Genomic DNA, 18,451 nt, shown 5'->3' with positions numbered 1-18,451 from the left:
ATGTAAATCCATTTTAGGAACTCCATATTAATGTCTTTATGTGGCAACATGAAATAATACTGTTCTACCCCCTAGCCTGTATTGAGGGCAGAGGAAGATGATAGCCGTTGCTTCACCTCCATGGATCTCTAGTGCTGCTAGGAGCGGTAAACTGATGCTGCTCCTTAGGCTGAATTTTCCATGCAGGGTTTCTGTAAAATGCATATTGTTACATGGTCCCATCTACAGCCTCAGGAAGTAGGGACTGAGTAGTAAGTGTCTTTTTTGAGTACACCATTATGTTGTTACGTAGTTTCTTTGAGTGCTAATGTGCTATTAAAAAAAATCTTCAAAATCTAATTTAGTGAATCTCATTTCCACAAGAAACCGGGCTTAAGAAGGAAATTTGGACAATCTGTCTGTTCAGCCCCTGTACTCAGTCATGCAGCAGTTCTGAAGCATTGGGCTGTTTCAGTCAAATGTGATGAGGGAAAGGACTTGTAGGCTTTAAATCTGCAGAAAACTAGTTCCATGAATTTTAGTACTCCTAGGACAATTTTCCTGTTCTGTATTCTGGTACTGGATCTTTTGCTTTACAACTGAACAAAAAATCTTCAATTTAAACATTCATGAGGCAGCTGTTCTCATTTATAGCGCACAGATTTTTATCTTTTTTTGTCTTTTTGAGAAGTTAATCACCAAGAGATGATCCTGCTCACCTCTTGAAGCTCGCCTCAAATATGAGATACCTATTTTGTTCTCTTTTTAGGCCTCCTTGACTTGAAAACATGGTATAAAGAGGACTGGTGTGGTTTCAGACAGTCCTTTTCATCAACCCTCTAGATCTTGTACCTCCGAAGTGATCTAGTCCCCCTTTACTGAGGCTGGCAAGCCTTCTTCCCCCTTTATAAGAAAATGGGTGGAAGACAACAGTATTCCAGAGAACTGATGGCCTTTGTACAAAGGGGTTGCTAAAAAAAATGACAAAGCCAAAGTGTGAGGAAAAAATGAACTTTGTTTTTCTTACGGTGATGGTTTTCCATCTGTCGATTATTTAGAACTGCAGTGTCACCCTAAAAGTAAGGCTCAGGAAGATTTCGCAGTGATGAGGCCCCCTTTAGGCATTTCCCTGTCTTTTTCTGTACTTCAGAACAGTAGAAATAAACTTAGTCAGTGTTCGGAAAAGTAGATGTACAAATGAATAAAAACCCCAAACCCCAGACACTTCCCTAAGAAGAGTTAAAGGTACAGAATACAAATCTACAAGATAGGCTTCTGCAGAAGTTTTTAATGTAGAAGGAAGCAATATCAGCAAAAGGAGAGCCCAAAGAAAATTTAAGGTGTATGAATCTTCAGCTTAGAGGAGGGTGCAGGGGCAGGTCAGACAGGCCCTGCTGTGAGTCCTCTTTGATGTACTTTTTGCTTCTTCCTAGTGGACAGAATTGATCTGTTTGTTTTCTTGAAATTGATGAATCTCAATTTGGGTCTTTCTAACATTATCTGCAGTTAAATCCTCATCTATTTCTCATTCCTCTAGGCTGAGAGTCCGGCAACTCTTGCAAATTGGAGGGGGGCAAAAAAAGCTTTGTAATGAGGTCCTGCACAAATGCAGCTTGGTCTTACGATGGAGCAAATGCCTACCTATTATGGGATGTAAGGAAACATAAAGGGGACACACCTAGGATCTGGGAGAGCTTATTTCCTGGGCTGGAGCCTCCTGGGCCTGGCCTGGTTCTGAGTGGGCAACCATGCTAGAGTGGAACCAGCTCATCCAAGTCCCTGTGGTTTAGCATATCCCTTGCCTTCCTCCTGCCCTTGACAGTAGTGAGATGGTTGTAGTGACACTGCCTTCCAGCAGAGCCTCCATAAACACTGTTATAGCCCATTAATGTTAGTCTGCCTAAAGGTGCCTTCATTTATCCATGGGTTTTAACTGCTGTAAAAGTGATGGCTGATTTCTCTCTGTTGTAGAGAACATTAGAGCAATTAAAATTGTAGTCTTATATTTAAAGGGGAAACTGATTCTCATTCTCCCCTCAAGAAAATTTCAAGCTGGAGGCACCTATTTTCCTGTTTTAAAGCCAGGAAATTTTGAATTACTTGTAATTCAGAACTTTGAAGGCTATTATTGTTAAGTCTTCAAGATACGCTGCAGTATGTATTGCGAGTTCTGATTCCCATCAAATGGGTTTAATTACTTTATAATCACATGGGATCCAGGGCTTGTCTGCAGAGACAGATGTGTAATGACTCAGTTTCTGGCTTACCTCATAAGTACAGGAGTCTGTCTGAAGTATACAGCACGAGTTTTGTCAAAGAATTAAAAACCCCACCTTTTCCCTTTTCCCTCTCCTCCCCACCCTACTAATGTAGAGGAAAGAGTCCCTATTTCAGTAAGACCATAACTGGTTCAGTTATTCCTCTAACAGAGTTGACATGGACATAGGTTGTCTGCAGTTACTGATGTTTGATAGTAAATGAACTCTACATGTGGAATAATGGGAATCTTGGTCGCTCTATTTTGAAGGTGGCAAGCCAGATAGGAAAGCCAGCTAAGGTATTTAGAGATAGGGTGTGATTACTGTTTGAGAGGTTGTGAAGACTTGTATTGAAAGGAGGAGAGTTAGATTTGACTAAAGTATTTGTATTGAAACTGGTACTGGTAACTGGTTGTTCCTTTTGTGTCACGGCATACATGGGACAGGTTGAAAGTAAGAAAGGATGCTCACTGAAATAGCAGGTCAATGATTCTTGTAGGGGTTGTGAGGTACTAGTACATTTAGAAATAGTGACTGAGCAGAACTGATTTAATATCTCACTTGACATGAAATAGAAATATTTCTCCTGTTTTCATAGCAAACTGCTGGTGGTCAGGATGCTGTTATCCTGCTTCCACCTGCTTCCAACCCTCACCCCTCAGGTGGGGAGAGTGAGTAGCTCTCTGAAAGAGGAAAATTCCTACACTGGAGAGTATGATCAAACTTGAAGAGCCTTCCAGCTGGGAGAATGCAAAATTTACTTGCTATCAGGGTGCTGGGCACATTCCCTCTGCATTGTGCAGCACTAAAAAACACACCTTTCTGTGTGCTTAATGCTTGCAGCCTTTAAATTAGGGAGTCAGTGTCGTACTGTCATTGCAAATCCTTGACCCTGAGCAGCTTGGTTTCCAGCAGCGGTGTGTGCTGTAGATGATGTGCTGCTTAGTGATGTTGAGCAATCTGATCTGCATTTGGCAGACGTTGTGATGGGACCTCCCATTATTACATGAAGCAGATGAAGTATGCTGGTGCTTAAAATCATTGGAGTGGTAAAGCAGCATGATGAAATCCCTGCATTTTCGTTCTTTTTATCAGTTTTGACAGCATATGTTGGGCACACGCGTTAGTGTGCACTCCTGTTTGTTGGGGGTTTTTAATGACTGGACAAATTATTACAAATGTCAGCAGAAGCCAGAATGCTTTTTTGAAGCAGCGAATGGCAGTGTCCAGTGATGTGAAAATGAATAGAAATTTTGTTTTGTTTGTAATAGCACATGAAGCTATTGGGGCACTGGAAATGCTTTTTGGATTATTGTGTTGTGGTTTTGTGGTGTGTTTTTTCAATAACCAAAGCAAGACTGCAGTGGTATCAGATGTCTGGGTAATACAAATTCATTAGCACTTCCTGCTGTCTTGCTCAGAAACAGTGAAAAACAAATGTAACACCTGCTGAGAAATAGCATCTGCTTGGAAATAATCTGATGCAAGTACTTTGTCTAACTGGAGAAACCTAGGAAACTTGGATCTGCAAATGAGACTTTGAAGATTAGAACAGTGAAAGAAGAGCAGATTCATTTATGACAAAAACAGTTGCTTCCCTTGATAAGTCTTGATATCAAAGAATTTGTAAACTTGGTGTCTTAAGCATTCAGTTGCCACTTACAATTGTTTACTTTAACATTGTTTACTTAAAGTGTTGACCTGAAATGTCTTAAAAATTCATGTATACATTAGAGCACCTCTTGCTCTCATTCCTGAGAAATGCCACTTCTTGAAATAAAAGCGAGAGCATGCCTTTGGGGGAAAAACCCCAACCTTAAAACATAACTGCCTGCATATTATGTAGAGGTGTAAAAGGCAAATATTTGTCTTGCGCTAACGGTATGAACTTCCTGGTAAGCTGAAATCCATCTTTATTGCCATTAGAGAGGAAGAGGCTTTCTATCCTATTGATTGAGTGCAGACAGGGAGAAGAAGGAATATTAGTTTATTATTATTTGTAATGCATCCTTCATTTGAGCAGCAGTGTGGGACTAACACACTGCAGTGGGCTCTTCAGGTACTAGCTCCTGAAATTTCTTTCTTGACTTCTTTTCCAGTCCTGTGTGCGCATGTTCATCCGTGTGACTGTTGTACCTTCTAGAGAGTGTTCTGACCTACTACTAGTAACGTGCCTTCTCCTTCCTCTCCAAAAAGTGTGGTGAACCTAGAGAAAGAAAAATACCTAATTTATATGTGAAAATTAATCTCTTCTACTCAAAGGTTTTCTAATTTGTGGAAAACCCCCACCCCAAAACATGGAGAGTTGAAATAAAGAGTTTTGCTGTTTATATATGGAAATAGCACAACTTCAGTTTGGGTGAGTGGTTGAGTTCTTCACATTGAAGTGTGTAAAAGAGTTGTGTAATCTTTCTTTTTTCATTCACTTTTTTTATTAAAGCTATTAAAGACTATGAGACTGCTCAAGCCAATAGTGAAAATGACCAGCAGATTCGGGAGGGGCTGGAACGTGCCCAGAAGATGCTGAAGCAATCACAGAAGAGGGATTACTATAAAATCTTGGGAGTGAAAAGGTGAGATATTAATGTCTTAGATGATAATATGAAAGTTGGCTATTAAACCAGTATATCTAAGGCTGATCACTTGAATTTGTTCTGCTGAGTGTTAGATTTTGTTCCTGTGTCTTGCTACGTTCACTTTCCTCCTGTACTATTTTAGCAGTGTTCAGCTTTTAAGTACCATTTGTTTATAGTTCCTTTGGGTAGAATGGAAAAGCAACATTGGGAAGGAAGGAAGGAAATCCTTTGGCAAGAAATTCTTAGTATAGATGAAGGGTCAGGTGAATGAATTGGGGCTGAAACGAAGACTGGAGAGAATTACTGAAAGCAACAAAAAATGAAATTGTGGCAGGTAGTGTGACCCATGGGAGGAGTGTGAAAGGAGTAACTGAAAGGTATCTAAAATACTCCTGCCAGTAACCTTGAGAAACCAATGACTTCTTTCTCTAATGAGAACCAAACAAATGTCCAGTTCTGAACTAGTATTGGTCATCTTTCCAGTTGTGAACTGATTTGATCTCTATTCTGTACTTTTTGTTACTCACCTGGTTGTAAATTCTTCAGACTGGGAACTGTATTCTGCAGGGTAGCTGGCAGTAGCATCTCTCCAAGGAAAGTAAATGGGTGGTGAAAGAAAGAGTAAGTAATCTTTTGTTTAAGGTTGCAACCTGCTTCCTCTGTGTTTTGTGTAAAGAATTTTCAGTGCCACCTCCAGAAGGTTAACTAGCACCTCATCATTTTCCTGATGCCCTTAGTTACTATCTCAGTGTTTAAAATAAACCTGTAGATGCACTAATGTGCATATGAACAACTAGAAAATGTAAAGTTCTAATTTTATCCATCCAGAAATGCTCGAAAGCAGGAAATCATAAAAGCTTACAGAAAGCTGGCATCGCAGTGGCACCCTGATAACTTCCAGAGTGAGGAAGAGAAGAAGAAAGCAGAGAAAAAATTCATTGATATAGCAGCTGCTAAAGAAGTCCTCACTGACCCAGGTAATGGTTGTTCTTATGACTTTTCCTTTTTTAATTACTTTTTAACAGTAATATAGAAGTCAGCAAGTGTAAGTTGTAACAAGCATTGCAGCTTCCCCTTTTCCCTTCTCTTATCCATTTTAAGGAAATAATTCTGTAATACTTGCATCCAATCTGTTGCATGAAGTTGCATGTAAACCTGGAATTAATTATTGTGTTTCAGTGACTTTAAATGAAAAGGAAAATAAAAATTATTTCAAAGGTCTCTCTTTAGGGTATCATCTTGTAGAGATTTCCAGGATCAATTAGCTCTGGAGTTCATAGACTCATACAATGGTTTGGGTTGGAAGAGGTCTTAAAGCTCATCTAGTTCCAACCCCCCTGCCATGGGCAGGGACACCTTCCACTAGACCAGGTTGTTCAAAGCCCCATCCAACGTGGCCTTGAGCACAGCTCATCAAGGACAAAATACCCCAATTATTTGTGGGACAAAGTTGGTCAAAGTGCAGCTGTCCTGTTCTTGTTGAAATTCATACCTGCCCTATGAGACATCCAGGTACTGCCTTGTCTTGCTTTAAACTAAATGACTTGTTTGAAGTTTTTCATGGAGTGTGTTCATGGAGTTAGTCTCCTCTGCCAGTGTCCTGGACACCTTTGAAAAACTCAAAGTAATTAGGTTCTACAGCTGCTGCCAATACAAGCGTTAATTGCAGCTCCCTGGCCATGGCAGGGGGGCTGTCTGTGCTTGTATCCTATTATCAGCCGTCAAAGATGGTTGGTGTTCCTGCCCTAACTACTGTGCTGTGATTCCACGTTGGCTTTGTTTCCTCTAGAAATGAGGCGGAAGTTTGATGCGGGAGAAGACCCACTGGATGCAGAGAGTCAGCAGGGCGGAGGAAACCCCTTCCACAGGAACTGGAACACGTGGCAAGGATTCAACCCCTTTGGATCGGGAGGAGGACCATTTACATTCAAATTTCACTTCAGTTAGAGCTAAGACTGTTTCCGGTGGCTGCTGCTGTTTTTTACTTAATTCGTTGAAAAATAAAAAGTCTCTCAGTTCAAGACCCCAAAATCTTAATTTCTGATGTTGTCCTTAACCCAGAGTCTTACTGCACTGGAAGAAAGTTCCTTCTTTCTTTTAGAATTCAGAGGCTTTGCTTTGTGGTGAACTTGCCAAGCTCATACTGGGGGGGTTTGTTACTGCCTATTTGTTGTGGTTATACAGGACATGTTGATTCCTATGGATGAAAAAACCAGTAAGAGGCTACGCAGGACAACACTTAAATTTAGGACTCAAGTATATGCTTAAAAGTAAAAATGCATGTAAATATTTTTCTGGATTGGGGCCTAATAAACATGGAAAAGGTGGTTACAATAGTCTCTGCGTTAACAAACTGTTAGCTGTTGTGCTGGGCAGAATGATCCATCTCTCAGTATTCGTTTAAGGAACCTCTGGGGACCACCTACTCCTGTATTACTGTTGGCAGTGCCATAGGTGGGGTGGAAAGGCTGTGTGTGGAACGAGTCCCAACGACTGCTCTCAAAGAAGATTGCTTGTAAGTAATTGTGTTTGAAAATGTCTGCTCACTTCAGTCACTAACCTGGAATGAATTGGGGTCATTGCCTTGGCGGTAATTATCAACTCTGAAGGTAAAAAAATAGACCTGATGTGTTTTGAAAGACCTTTTCTGAATGTAATTTGGGATGTTTTGGTATCATGTTTGAGTAGTTCGCACTTTATCAAAATACCTGCTTGAGATTTGAGCAAAAAATTTGATGTGATGTTTCCCTGACTGTGCAGCAATTTGTTACTTCTCTGTACATCAACTCAGAGCTGGTTCAGGTTGCGAGGGGAGTGGGAATAGGGCATTCATTCTAGCCTTACCATGTAACACGACTTCAGTTCTGCTGGGTGCTGCCACAGTGAGTTAATAGTATGTGAAACTGATGTAATCTTGTTTTGTGTAACAGCCACAGTGCTGCAAAAGCAATTGTGTGCAAAAAGACGGATTCACTTCCCATTAGCCAAGAGTCTGATTTATTTTTTCGAGATGCATGTAGCTAATACTGGTTTAGGGTGACTGATGGAAATGTGTGACCGTGATGTGAGGGGTTACAGGGCAGTCACTGTTGGGAGTCATCTTCTGTAGCTGAGTACTGAGTTTCAGCAGCAGCCATGCTCTTAGAATGCAAGAATTGCAGTTCATCAGTGTTGTCTTGATTGGATTTTAACTGGAGAACAGTAGTCAGTTGATGGAGCCTTCTCTCACTTCAGTTCACGTGTTTGAAAGCATACACAGCCTCAGTAAAACAGATGAAGTTGGCACATAAGGCCTTCCGTCTCAGTTTCTTTTTTATGACTGCAATCGGAGTTGCTGTTGAAGCGTAACCCTTGTCTCCTGCCTCAAGTACTTTTACAAATGTAATTGTGAGGCCATGTGACATCCTAAAATGTTTTTCAACAGCAATTTAAAGGTCAGTGTTTGTTCAGCAGAAATTTATCATCAAGCTGAAGAGCGCATGCGCTGATTGCAAAGAGTCCATGGTACAAAACCACCCCCGCAGCCTGTTGAACTCCAGTGTTGGCTGTTTTCCAAGTTCAATGGCTTTCTAGAAGTTGGATTTCTGCTTTTGACCTGTCTCAAGGATGTTTGTTTAAACTGTAGGATGCTGCTCCCACTGTTGTAGGCTAGTGTGGTTCTCCTGGGACCTCCAAGGCTCAGACATAGGAATGTCCTGCACAACAAATAACCTGTGGCCCCTGGTGTCAGCCTCTGCGTGTGTGCTTCTTGCTCACAGTAGGTAAAAATCAGGTTGGCAGCTTCCACCAAGAGCAGCAGCTCTGGGGGTTGCTGGTGGTGCGTGTTTATGTGCCCCCCGTATAAACTCTTACATTGCCTTGTCCACTACAGAACGGGCTGTTTTAAACTGGTATTAAGGCTCCAGGGAGACCTTAGAGCAGCCTTCTACTACCTAACGCGTCCTACAAGAAATCTGGAGAGGGACTTTGTAAAAAGGCATATAGGGATAGAACAAGGGCTATCCCTTGTTCTAATGGCTTTAAGCTGAGACGGGAGATTCAGATTAGCTATTAGGAAGAAATTCTTCCCTGTGAGGGTGGTGAGACACCGGCACAGGTTGCCCAGAGAAGCTGTGGCTGCCCCATCCCTGGCAGCGTTCAAGGCCAGGCTGGACAGGGCTTTGAGCAACCTGGTCTAGTGGTAGGTGTCCCTGCCCATGGCAGTGGGGTTGGAACTAGGCAATCTTTAAGGTGCTTCTGACCCAAACTGTTCTGTGATTGAATGACCAGTGTGAGCAGCATGTCATGTTTGTGCATGCAGGAGTGGTGTTTGGTCTCAGGAGGTCACAGGAAATGCCGCAGGGAACTCTGCTTGTGTGTTAGGGAAGTGCTTGGAATGATAAACCAGCTCTTAAAGGTCTGCCCTCATTCAGTTTTTTTGTTGTCATCCCATTTTAAAACCTTTAGCTAAGAAAACTTTCCTGGAAATCTTAATTTTTATTCTTCTAGGAATGGATTAGGATGGTCCCTCATAAGTAAATGATCAGGACAAAGTGCTGACACCAGAGTGGTGTGGATTTGTTTCTCTAACGCAGCAGGCAGTTGTGGTGAGCACTGCAAGCAGGCGGGAACATAAGGATTATGTTTATTTTTTAGAATGAATGGGAAAGGGAAAAATACATATTAAGGGGGGGTATGCTTGGATGTAGTCAGTAGATGAGGGAAGATGATTGTGCTGCTCATACATTCCTTCTGTGGAAGACAGTGTCATAAAAACAAACCTAAACCCAGCAGTGGTGAGCAAGGCACTCTGGTATTAAAGTTATCACTGAGAAGAGGCATTACTGCTCGGGTGCTGCTCTTCAGGGAGCAGATGCTGGCTTATAGCTCTGAGGGACCTCTGAAAATACAGGGAGACAGAACTTGTGTGAGAAAGCAAGCCTCTGTGTTTCCAGCATCTCCAGACTTCAGAAAGCAAAGTGCTGGTGCCACGCGGAGTGTTGAAGGTTCAGGCGATGCACCAGGGAACAGAATTTGCCTTTTTATTTATTGTGGGTGTCTGTAGTGCAATAATGTTCACTAACTGAACATTGAAGTAGATGTCTTGGTAGCTTGTAAACCCTGAGGTGTGCATGAAGAATCGTTACAATAATTGGCCTATGTGTAGATACAAACTTTCTCGTTCAGTTTTAATAAGCTTGTTTCCAACTTGTTTTACAATGAAGGGGGGGAGGTGAGAAGCATATTTTACTTGATACTTGCTTAATACTGATGTATTAATAAATCAGTATTAAACCGGGTTTAAAGTGAATTATAAACTTAAGAGCTCAGACTTGTGACATATGCAGAAAGTGTCAGCTGAAACTTTATTATTTTAATTTAAGCTTGTTATAGTTTCAGTTTCAGTGTTTGGAACAAGAATTACTCTTCTCTTTAGGGCTATGACTTGTAGGACCCTGGCTGGAAACTACCCAGTTCAGCCTGGCAGGTTAGTTGTATTTAAAAGTGCCTTATTGGAAGGTATTGTTTGTTTGCTCTGTAATCCACGCTTCTATCCATAAAATAACAACAAAATAAATGGAAGAATAATTTTTTTTCCCCTCAGCAAATCTCAATGTAGTGGGGTTGTGTTGTAAGAAGGAGAAGTAAAACTAGCCAGAGATATATCAAATGTTTCAAATGATAAAATGTCTTTATATCAAATCACGAATCTAAAAAGCAAGAACTGTTTTTTCTAGAACTGTGGGAATTATTTTATGGTATTTTTCACAATAAAGATATTTATGATGACAAGAAAGCACCGCAGTGTCTTTGTCTGCCCTTCTTTCCTCATCCTACTCTCCATGGCTGAAGTTGGAGCTGTGCAGAAGTGCAGGAATAGGCTGCTGGAACCCTGGCTTGGGGGTGAAGGTATGATTCCTTGAGTAGCTACTGTGGCTTTGTCAGGCTTTAACAGGTAACATACAGCACAAAGCAGTCATGGAATGGTTTGGGTTGGAAGGGACCTTAATCATCTAGTTCCAACCTTCTGTCATGGGCAGGGACACCTCAAGTTTTCCTCCCATTGGGCTGGGCAGTTTTGGTCCCCACTATAAAAAGATGGAAAAAGGTTAAAAGGAACCTTACTGAGAAATACTTTCAATGCTTAAAGCTCTGGCTTGTGAACAACACTGCACTAATGTCTGGTTTGTTCATTTCCTTTAAACTTAAAAGTTAGAAGAGCAAGACCTAGAAAAGACACTAATGGTAATATGAATATAAATTGTATAAACTCTTCATTTGAGCAGTTCAAATATTACTTTGCTTATTTACTAACTTAACCTAGGTTTTGGTAATACCCCTATAATCCAGGATGCGTTTTCTTCCCTTCCACAGGGCGGAGCACACAGATTAGAAACTACAACAAAGCTCTCTGCCTCCCCAAGCTTTCACCCTACCCCAGAGCACAAACGCTTCCCTTTAGATTAAAGACATCCGAGGTCTTGTTGCAATTTTTTGCCTTGGATCTATTAACCAAGTATTTAATAGTTCTTGTATAATACAAAATAGGAGAACAAAAAAATAATCATCTTTTTTCCTCTAGTAGCACCTTTTAATATTTTGTACAACATATACAATCCATTGGTATTAAAAATATATGCTGCTAATGATTCAAAGTGCTGCTTTAAAGAGAACTTTAGGAAGTAGTGAAGATATTTGCTGGGCCCTCTTTGGTTTAAAAAAACCAGTATGTATCTCAAAAAAGTGTTATCCTTGAAAGTATTGTTACACAGGAAAAAAATGCTGTAAAATGTTTTTACAGATATATACAACGGTGTAGAAAATGGCGTGAAACCTCTGAAGTCTTCAAAATATCTCCAGCAAATTATATTTCTAAAAATTATATTCTAATAATAACTTAAGTAATCTCAAAGAAATAGTAGCTAAAGAGCTATTTCTTTTTTTTTAAAGCCTGTAGAAGTAATCAAATTCTTAAAAGGATGCTACAGATAAAATGAGCAGGAGATCAGTGCATAAATTACCCACTTTTTTTATACTGCATAACAAAATTCCCCCACAGATAATCATAATTAAGGAGAACTAAGTTGTTTCTTACAGATTAACTTCTGGTTTAAAAACAAAAGCTTTCCAATGTCTGCTTCAGGCATTCCAAGGCAGATTGATGTGAAACACTGCTGCAGAGTGAAGCATCAGGATGGAATTTTAAGCTTAAAGACAGAAAAGGGGGAAAAACAAAGCAGCAAGCAGTCATGAATACTGTTTGGTTTTTTCCCTCATACAGAGTATCAGTTGTCTCCTTGTTACACATTGAATGTATAGTAATGGTGCATATACATTTGCTAATTGTAAGTCTATCTGGTATAAAAATACCAACTTAAAGTTCTATGTTCTATGCTGCCTGATACCCTAAAGTAATTACGTTAGAGAACAAGCATAACAAAACAGATATAGGTGAAATGGGACAACTAAAGAGAACTGACAGTAGGATTTATGCATGGGTTACACAGGAAGTAACTTCCTTGGGTACTTCATACAAAGAAAATGCTTACAACAGACCTTTTAAAATCCATATGTGACATGTTAAAACTGTTTGAAAATGCATAAAGGTAATACAGTGAAAAATAGAAAAAGCTGTAAAAGGAATTTGCACATTTCATATTACTAAGACTTGAAAAATAGCAGCAAAGCATGACTTTAAATACTTGCTGTCATGGTTTAACACTGGTCAAAACCGAGGACACTTGCTCTTACAGCAAGACATTTTAAATAACCAACACCTGAGGACAGTGACAATACGGACAAAATACTCTTAATTTTTTGTATTATTTAGTAAATTATTTGCTAGTACAGAAATATTACTATGCAACTCATCATGGATTCACCCACTCAGTGCAAATTACCTTCTCTTTTGTCATTTCAAGCATTTAGGCTGAAATACTGCATTAAGCTGTATTTCATGACAATACAAGAATGTGTTGTCATGTCCAATCTCTTCTGAAAGCAGCACAGCCTGAGCAACAGAGTATGTATTTAAGGCACTAGATTCCAGTTTAAGAAATAAACTCCCTGGTTTTACATAGCTGTATTGCAAGAACTTTTCACTGCAATTTGTGTGGGATCGAAATGTCAGCAGCCCATTAAAGCAATGGCTTTGTGAGTACAGACTTAGAAAATTACAGGAGACACCACTGACTGTCACCATTACTCAGAGATTTTATTATTTTATTATCAATTCTGAACAGGATGATGATAATCAAAACTGAATGGGAACAGCTTTCAGGTGCTGACCTTCTGATGCAGTACGTGCTGGTTGGAAAATCATCTTAACTAAGAAAATGTAATGGAATTTCATGACATACTGTTGATGTGACCAAAAAGAGCCTAAGAATTAAAAATGATTTTTTCTAATTACTAAGGTTGCAGCAATCCTGCATAATAAATGGGAAATGACATTCCTGGCATCCCAGTTGACTTAGATTTGTGTGGCCTGAATTACACAAGCTATTTCTTGTGACCACAGCATTTCTCCAGGGACATATAACCAAAATTCTTTCTTTTAAATAGCTTAGTGCATGTAATATGCACAAACCAGTTTTTATGTACATATTTAATGTGTGTGTGTCCTCCCCCAGATTGACCCAATCTATTTTAGAAGAGCTGAACACATCAGTCTTTATATTCAAAATCCTCGGGGCAAGCTGTGTTTTAGTGGAGGAAAAGAAAACCAAAGAAATCAGGAAAGCTACTCTGTGCTGAGTGAAAAAAAAATCAAAGTACCCATGGATTTCTCTTCTGGTTTTGTATTTCATTGGAAACATTTTTAAATAACACTGTTATAAAATATGTGACTTCACGTTACAGAGTGTAACAAATAGTGCCAATGTAACATTCGTAACTTCCACTCAGCCTTTCACGGAAGACTTTTTGAGCTGTCCCCATTGCTGTGTAGAGGCTGTGCTAAAGTTCATCGTGCTTAAGACCTGTAACAAAAGAGAAAGAAAGTTCTCTTAGATTCTTGCATAAAAGAATAGATTTTATCCTCTTAGTGAAACTCTGATGTAGAGGAGCATCATGCGCCTCTTAAAGCCCACTCAATTTCTCTAAGAGTAGGGAAAATGATACAAATACATTATTTGTGCCTGCTGACCCCAATCTTAATTTCAACTGTATTAATATTTATTTGTTAAGAGCTAGCAGATGAACAGGCATGTAAATTACCTTTTTGAAAGGAACGATTCTTCTCTTTCTCAATTTGCTCTATTAATGTTCGTATCTCGGAGTCATAGTCAACCCATTCGGGAACTATGCGGGCAGCAGCCTTTAATTTTGGTTCTTTGGTTTGGGGATTGTTGCACTGAAAGTTTAAAACATACTCGATGTAAACAAAGCAAATGTGAAAATATCACCTTTCCAAGGAACTGAGCTAAATAGTGGTGTCAGCATTTAGAGCTCCATTGAAGGGCAGCATCCGAGGTCAGTTAAAACACAAGAAAAAAAATAGAAATCAAATTGTAACTAAACCCTGTTTCAATAACTCAAAACATTTTACTGTAAATACTTGCATTTTCCCATGTGCTCCTGACTATCTGGATAGCAGAGACAGGGCTAGCACAAGACTGCTAAGATTTAGACAAAGCTACACAGGGAGAAACAAGATAAGCATTAGCATATTGAAACTGAATCTGATAGGGGGTTTTTATTACATTTGTGACAATTCCTCTAGTGTTGTCTAAAAAATGCCTTGATTGCTTCCCTCAAATAACATAAATAGAAATCATAATAAGAAGTGATACATGATAATAGGGATTGAAAGAAGATCCAGTAACTTCAGTTCGATCTTTTCTGACTAGAGCGCACCCATCTTTAGTGCACAAAAAAGCTTATTTTAACAACTGTAAAGACGCAGAGAAAACAAACTATTTACATACTGAACATCTACACCAGACTCCAGCCGTGTGTTTTTCTTGGGAATTATGTGTCTGAAGTAAGTATCATTTACAGTGTGTTGGTGGTGTCAAAAAATGAGAATGGGAAAAAATAGACTGGGGATAATAATCTCAGAATGGTTTGGGTTGGCAGGGACCTTAAAGCTCATCTAGTTTCAAGCCCCTGTCATGAGCAGGAACACCTTCCACTGGACCAGGCTGCTCTGTCCAACCTGGCCTTGAACACTGCCAGGGATGGGGCAGCCACAGCTTCTCTAGACATTTTCTCTGTTTCAATTCCCAAAGACAGACACTTCTTTCTAAATATGGATAGTCTCCTCAGCATCACACTTCCAAAGCGCTGCTTTATCTCCTGTTTGTAGTGATGAAATGGACAGAGGAAACTATGGTACTATTAAGGAAGCCCTCTACACAGCCAGCTCTGGAGGAACCTTCTTTGTAGGAAGTGCAATAGGAGCACGCAATACCCAGACAGTTAACAGTACCTCAGAGTTCCACTAATCTAGCTGAATATGTAAAAAAGATAAAGAATATACATGCACAAGTGTGAAAATCCCAATTCTGTCCAGTTACGGATAGCAGTATTTCATTTTGGGGGACACTTTCCAGCTTTAACCGAAGTAAATTTTGTACAGGGCAAGCAGAGAAAGTCTCAGAGGAAAGGAGAACAGTTGCTGTATTGTAGGGTATGGATATTGTGTTACAGTGCCCTCCAGCAGGGCTGCCTCCATGACATGACACGACACGTATCTCAAAAGCCACAGAAATTACAGCAGAAAGTTTTTAATGGATAAAACCAACGTAACTTGAACTCAACTCACCAAATCTATTGTTTTAGCCTTTTTCTTGGATTCATCATCACACCAGGTTTCACACCAAAGCCATTCCTGAGGGAGAGACTTAATAGCTACTTGATGAATCATATTATTGGGAAGATCCTGCACAAATTTTGTAAGATCATAAATTAGCACTGAATGTAATGTAACTGGTTATTGAGCAAGTACTTAAAAGTAGAATATCTCTGCCTATTATTTCTGCAAATTGTTCTTACGCTTCCTTCTTCTTACGCTTTAAGTGCATCTCTAGTTCTTTTTCAAGTAGACTTAAAACTTAGTCATGCTCAATTTGATGGCCAATTCCACCTCTAATTTCTCCAGAAATTTTTTCTTGTACTTAACATTTGTCCTTCCTTGGACTGACATAAGCAATACCACTGTCCGATACTTGTGGCTCCGATACTGCATGTCCCACTATAAATACTACTAAGCAGAATGAGACACTGCGAAATGATTAAAGCAGAACTTAACCATATGTCCATTCCTCACATTTGGAAAAAAAGCTCAAAAGCATTAAATCCAGGACTGCACCACTGCTCTAAATTTAGACTTGTAGGAAAATGGATTCCTGAAACATGAGTGTGAAAAGGAAAAGCGGTTAAGCTGCTATTCCAGCTACCATCTTCCTTACTTAATTTATATTGGGTTTTTTTAACCTTTATTATATACTCAAGTCCTCTGATCATGAAAACTCTGAACCAGTGTCTTGCAGAATGGAAGGATCAGCATTTAAAAATGAGAACCTCAGGCAGCCACACGCTGCATGTCCTCTGGCCACAGTTAAAAATAGCAGGTGTAAGTGGTAGATCCATTCGCAAGCTCCTTCCCATGTGCAACCCCTACATTATATTTAAAAATAAGTGCCAGTACTCAAGTATTAGTCACATCTTATTTTGCCAATTCGTGTTGCTAAATGTGACAAAAGAAAATAGCACAGAGAGCTGCACTACGAGAGGCATATAATTCAAATGTAGACATTAGCACAGGAAAATACACCAAATGTAAGTATACTGAGTACACAAGACATTAAACATTAATTTAAATGTTTTACTTTTTTAAAAAAACTTCAGCTCTATAATTCTTTTGGAAGATAAAACAATGGTTTATCACCGTCTCAATTTCTGCTTTGCTGTTGTGCCTCTCTGACTTTCTAAAGGAAAGCACAATTCCTGCATTACTGCAGTAGCTTTCAGGGCTGTGAATTTACAAATAGTTACATGGAGTAAAAAGTAGAAAGACAGCTGCTAGTTCCAGGATTTAAAGTAAATAGAAGAAAACCAAATTCTAGCCAAAAAGTTGCCTATCCTTGCAGAAGAAAGTGATGTAACCTCAAAACCAGTAAAATACATCTAAAAGATCCAAGAGGAAATATTTATGAATCAGAAAAATAAATGAATACGGGTAAAACCAAATCGTTTTTATGGTCAGTGCCCAAATTTTTGTTTATTCAAGATACGTAAACTGCTGAAATGAAAGTCTTCTCGACTTTCACAAACAACATTTAAAACTTGTTCTTCAATTTGATTTACAATAAGACTGTTTTCACATTCAGCCAGATAACCTACACAATTTTAAAGGGCTCCTCCACAGCAGCATCTTTACTAGAAAAGAAAAACATTGCCTCTTAATGACAGAATTAGTCTTACATTACCTTCTGCTGATGTTTATTCTTTAGGTAAAGAACAAGACGGTTAATTCTTTTTTTTAATGAATTGCTATTAGTATAAATATTAAGTATTTGTCTTGGCATCTCTACATAGACATTCCCATGCTTCTCTTTAAAAAGTACAATTAAATACACTGTACTTGAAGTCTAGTTTTTCTCATGTGTAATTTTTCTCCCCAGGAGGTTTTTACTTACACCCCCTGGCATTTTAAGTGACTTTTTTTCCTTCTATCTACTTCTATTTTGTGGTTTATATTAGCATAACCTTAACTACCATACATGAGTGCAGCCGTGCTGGCAGATTAGTGAAGAGCCAAGACTGCTTCTTTACTGAGAAGGGCAGTGAGCACTCCAGTCAGATATTTAAAATAAAGAGGAAAAAAAGTGATCGTGCTGCATCCTCTCAGCAGATAAAAGCTCTCCAGGACTCTTGTAAAACATACTGCGCTGTGGTTTGTGTTTCTAGGAATGTTGCTGTATTTGGTGTAGAGTAGCAGCAATGAAGGCAGAAAGTGATTCTGTATCAGTACAGTGGGAAAGCAGAATACTATGAAAATATTACTTTGACATATTTCCCTTTCCAAGGTAATTCCAACTCCATTCTGCCAAGATATAGCTGCCTTAATGTTTGCGCTCAGCAGTGATGTGCTGAGGGAAGGGTAGATGACACTTAAGTGGCTTCTGATTTGATCCAACAGACTTTTAAGAGATATATGCTATCATGCATTAATACTGTAATTCAAAATACAAGAATCCTAAGATGGAAAGATATACATTATTAATATTTTGAGAATATTAGATAAAACTAATTACTATTTCTGAAAAGCAGCATTATGGTGGAAGCCCTGTAACCAGCCTCTGAATCTTAAAGGTCCTTCTGAGAGACACCTTGTACAAAAGGGTAAGACTATGACTGAAAAACATACAGCTATAGCACATCAGGACTCTCAAAGTGTGCGATACAGGGCCAATAATTCCTTCTATTTTCCAGAAAAGAGAGGTAAAATCTGACTGTTGCTGTTATATCAGTCCTTTGCTCTTAACAGTTACAGCTTAAGGCTGCTCCAACTCCCCGTGTCCAGTCTAGTTCCATATTGTAGCAGAGCTGTATTTCCACTTTTCTTTGTCCATTATCTGCTATCAACAACTTTTAGTTGTATTTCTGGAATAAATGCAGGTGGCAATAACTCACTCATGTAAGAGAGAGAAA

The 18,451-nt window shown here is 39.3% G+C and overlaps 2 protein-coding genes across 5 annotated transcripts in view; one reads left to right on the top strand and one right to left on the bottom strand.

Moving 5' to 3' along the window:
• Nucleotides 1–10,589, top strand: part of DNAJC3 (DnaJ heat shock protein family (Hsp40) member C3) — a 37,718-nt gene extending 27,129 nt beyond the window's left edge. For all 3 annotated transcript variants that reach the window (XM_030477926.1, XM_030477924.1, XM_030477925.1), the window contains exons 10-12: nt 4,678–4,810; nt 5,642–5,790; nt 6,603–10,589. In XM_030477926.1, coding sequence (XP_030333786.1) covers nt 4,678–4,810; nt 5,642–5,790; nt 6,603–6,760 — 440 coding nt within the window. In that variant the 3' untranslated portion in view covers nt 6,761–10,589. The remainder of the gene's footprint in view (nt 1–4,677; nt 4,811–5,641; nt 5,791–6,602) is intronic.
• Nucleotides 10,590–11,806: 1,217 nt separating this feature from the next.
• The window catches only part of UGGT2 (UDP-glucose glycoprotein glucosyltransferase 2), an 82,765-nt gene continuing 76,120 nt past the window's right edge, over nt 11,807–18,451 (bottom strand). Inside the window, exons 37-39 of one of the 2 annotated variants that reach the window (XM_030477919.1) lie at nt 15,561–15,677; nt 14,012–14,147; nt 11,807–13,773 (exon numbers count right to left, since the gene is read on the bottom strand). In XM_030477919.1, the coding sequence (XP_030333779.1) occupies nt 13,751–13,773; nt 14,012–14,147; nt 15,561–15,677 (276 nt within the window). In that variant the 3' untranslated portion in view covers nt 11,807–13,750. The remainder of the gene's footprint in view (nt 13,774–14,011; nt 14,148–15,560; nt 15,678–18,451) is intronic. The other variant, XM_030477921.1, reaches the window with a different exon arrangement.

The sequence above is a fragment of the Strigops habroptila genome, chromosome 2, assembly GCF_004027225.2.
Source record: "Strigops habroptila isolate Jane chromosome 2, bStrHab1.2.pri, whole genome shotgun sequence".
Lineage (NCBI taxonomy): Eukaryota > Metazoa > Chordata > Aves > Psittaciformes > Psittacidae > Strigops > Strigops habroptila.
Note: the sequence above shows the minus strand (reverse complement) of the source record. Positions and strands in the feature narration are given on the sequence as shown.